Genomic DNA, 2,019 nt, shown 5'->3' on the forward strand with positions numbered 1-2,019 from the left:
TGGATGCTGATTTAAACAAACCAGTTGTAAAAAGAGAGATAAAGGGGATATGTGATTATGAACTGGGTAGTAGAAGACATTAGGAAATAATTATTGGTTATTAGTATTGTGGTTACATTAAAAAATATCCATACTTTTTAGAGACTCATGCTATAGTATACAGGGGTGAAATAACTTGATGTCTGTGATTTGAAAAATAAAAAAGAAAGAATGTTGCAAATATGGCAATATCTTGATTACTGTTGAATCAGGTTATGGGTATAATGGGGTTTATTGTACATACACACTGTTTTATACATGTATTTTGTATATATCAGTAAATTTCATAAAATATTTAAAATAATAATATCCCCAAGATAGTGAATTCCATCTGGACTTCAAAACTTTGTTATCACTTATAGAAAGTAGTGTTTAATCTCAAGGCATTGCACATTAATGACTTTTTAGAATACTATTTTCTACATCTTAAAGGCATAAAAGTGACCCTCAACCTCTTCATTATGCAGAACAACTCTATATTTTTTCCATGCTGTTCTTGCTTTGGGCTAAAGGAAAATTAAGCAAGTAGATGACTTCCGTAGCTTCTCTGTCCTAAAACAATGCCCATGAGGTATTTAGTTATATCCAACTTCTGCCTCTTCTCTCCCTCAGGCATGGCTTTGCCTCCCAAATGACAGAGACATGGTGAGCATGATTTCTAAACTTCTTTAATTTCCTGCCTCCACGTACAAAATGACTTGCATTCTCACTCTTATTCTTTCTTCCTGAATTAATGGACAGAGAAGTGTCCCTCTTCCCATTCAAGCTAATTCTCTTTTGGTTCTCTGGATCCCACTCATTTTGTATTCTCAGGGACAAAGCTATGTTAATAATGTTCTTTCTTACCTATGTCTTCCTCTCTCATTTATAGCAGCTCAGCCTAAGAATGTCTCAGTCTCTCTCATTTTTATTGAAACTGTTCTCAGGGTCAACAATGACCCCTGTACTTTGAAATCCTTAAACCTCTTTGGCTACCCCTCCCTCGGCCCAAAGTTAAGGCAAGGTCAACAATTTTCATGGTTTTAATAACACCTCTACCACTAATTTTTAAATTTGATTCCATTTTCAAATTTTTCCTCAGGCTGTCTTAGAGAGAGCAAGAGGCAAGAATGCTTCTACTAAAGCAGCTCTGATTTTATTTGTTTGGTATGTAGGGGTTCTGTAAAAGATTTCATTTAAAAACAGTATTTCATTGCTTTACCAGAAAGTTCTACTGCTTTAAAAACCAGGAATCTATATATCACCAATTTCATTTACAATTTTAAAAATTATTTAGTCTTTCCTTCATATTAGCATAGTCTCTGCCTATTAGAAGATACATTTCATAATATCAGGGATTTGTTCTATTCATTACTATATCTCAGGGCCTCACACATTTATTGAATGAATGAATGGAGCTGGTGTACATAATGGACAGCTAACTGTTTACAAGATTCAAAGAATCAGTCCACCTCAGCCAGGTGTGGTGGCTCACGCCTATAATCCTAGCACTCTAGGAGGCAAAGGAAGGAGGATCTCTTGAGGTCAAGAGTTCAAGACCAGCCTGAGCAAAAGCGAGACCCATCTCTACTAAAAGTAGAAAAAAATTAGCCAGACGTGGTGGCTCATGCCTATAGTCCCACCTACTCACAAGGCTGAGGCAGGAAGACTGCTTGAGCCCAGGAGTTTGAGGTTGCAGGGAGCTATGACGGTGCCACTGGCACTCTGTATGGGATGATAGAATGAGACTCCGCCTCAAAAAAAAAAAAAAAAGAATTAGTACATTTTGCTTCAGTGTAAAATGTTAGCATTTTCTTAAGCTATAATCTTCATATTCATTTAATTTTAATAAACAATTTATATAATATTCTTACAGCTGTCTTACCCAGTGTCCTCCATTAATGCTAGCGTGATTCGAGAGAGGACTCGGTTCTGGGTGTGAGAACCAGTCATTGCTTCATTCTGAAAACCACCAAGAGATTTTAATTAGAAGACTTGACT

At 36.3% G+C, this 2,019-nt stretch overlaps 1 protein-coding gene across 1 annotated transcript in view; it reads right to left on the reverse strand.

Annotated features, from left to right (window-relative positions):
• LMLN (leishmanolysin-like (metallopeptidase M8 family)) overlaps positions 1-2,019 on the reverse strand; it is an 87,836-nt gene that overhangs the window by 37,681 nt on the left and 48,136 nt on the right. The window contains exon 10 of the mRNA XM_012639672.1: positions 1,904-1,980. Within this exon, the coding sequence (XP_012495126.1) occupies positions 1,904-1,980 (77 nt within the window). The remainder of the gene's footprint in view (positions 1-1,903; positions 1,981-2,019) is intronic.

This window comes from Propithecus coquereli, unplaced genomic scaffold, assembly GCF_000956105.1.
Source record: "Propithecus coquereli isolate 6110/MARCELLA unplaced genomic scaffold, Pcoq_1.0 Scaffold10, whole genome shotgun sequence".
NCBI classification, from domain to species: domain Eukaryota; kingdom Metazoa; phylum Chordata; class Mammalia; order Primates; family Indriidae; genus Propithecus; species Propithecus coquereli.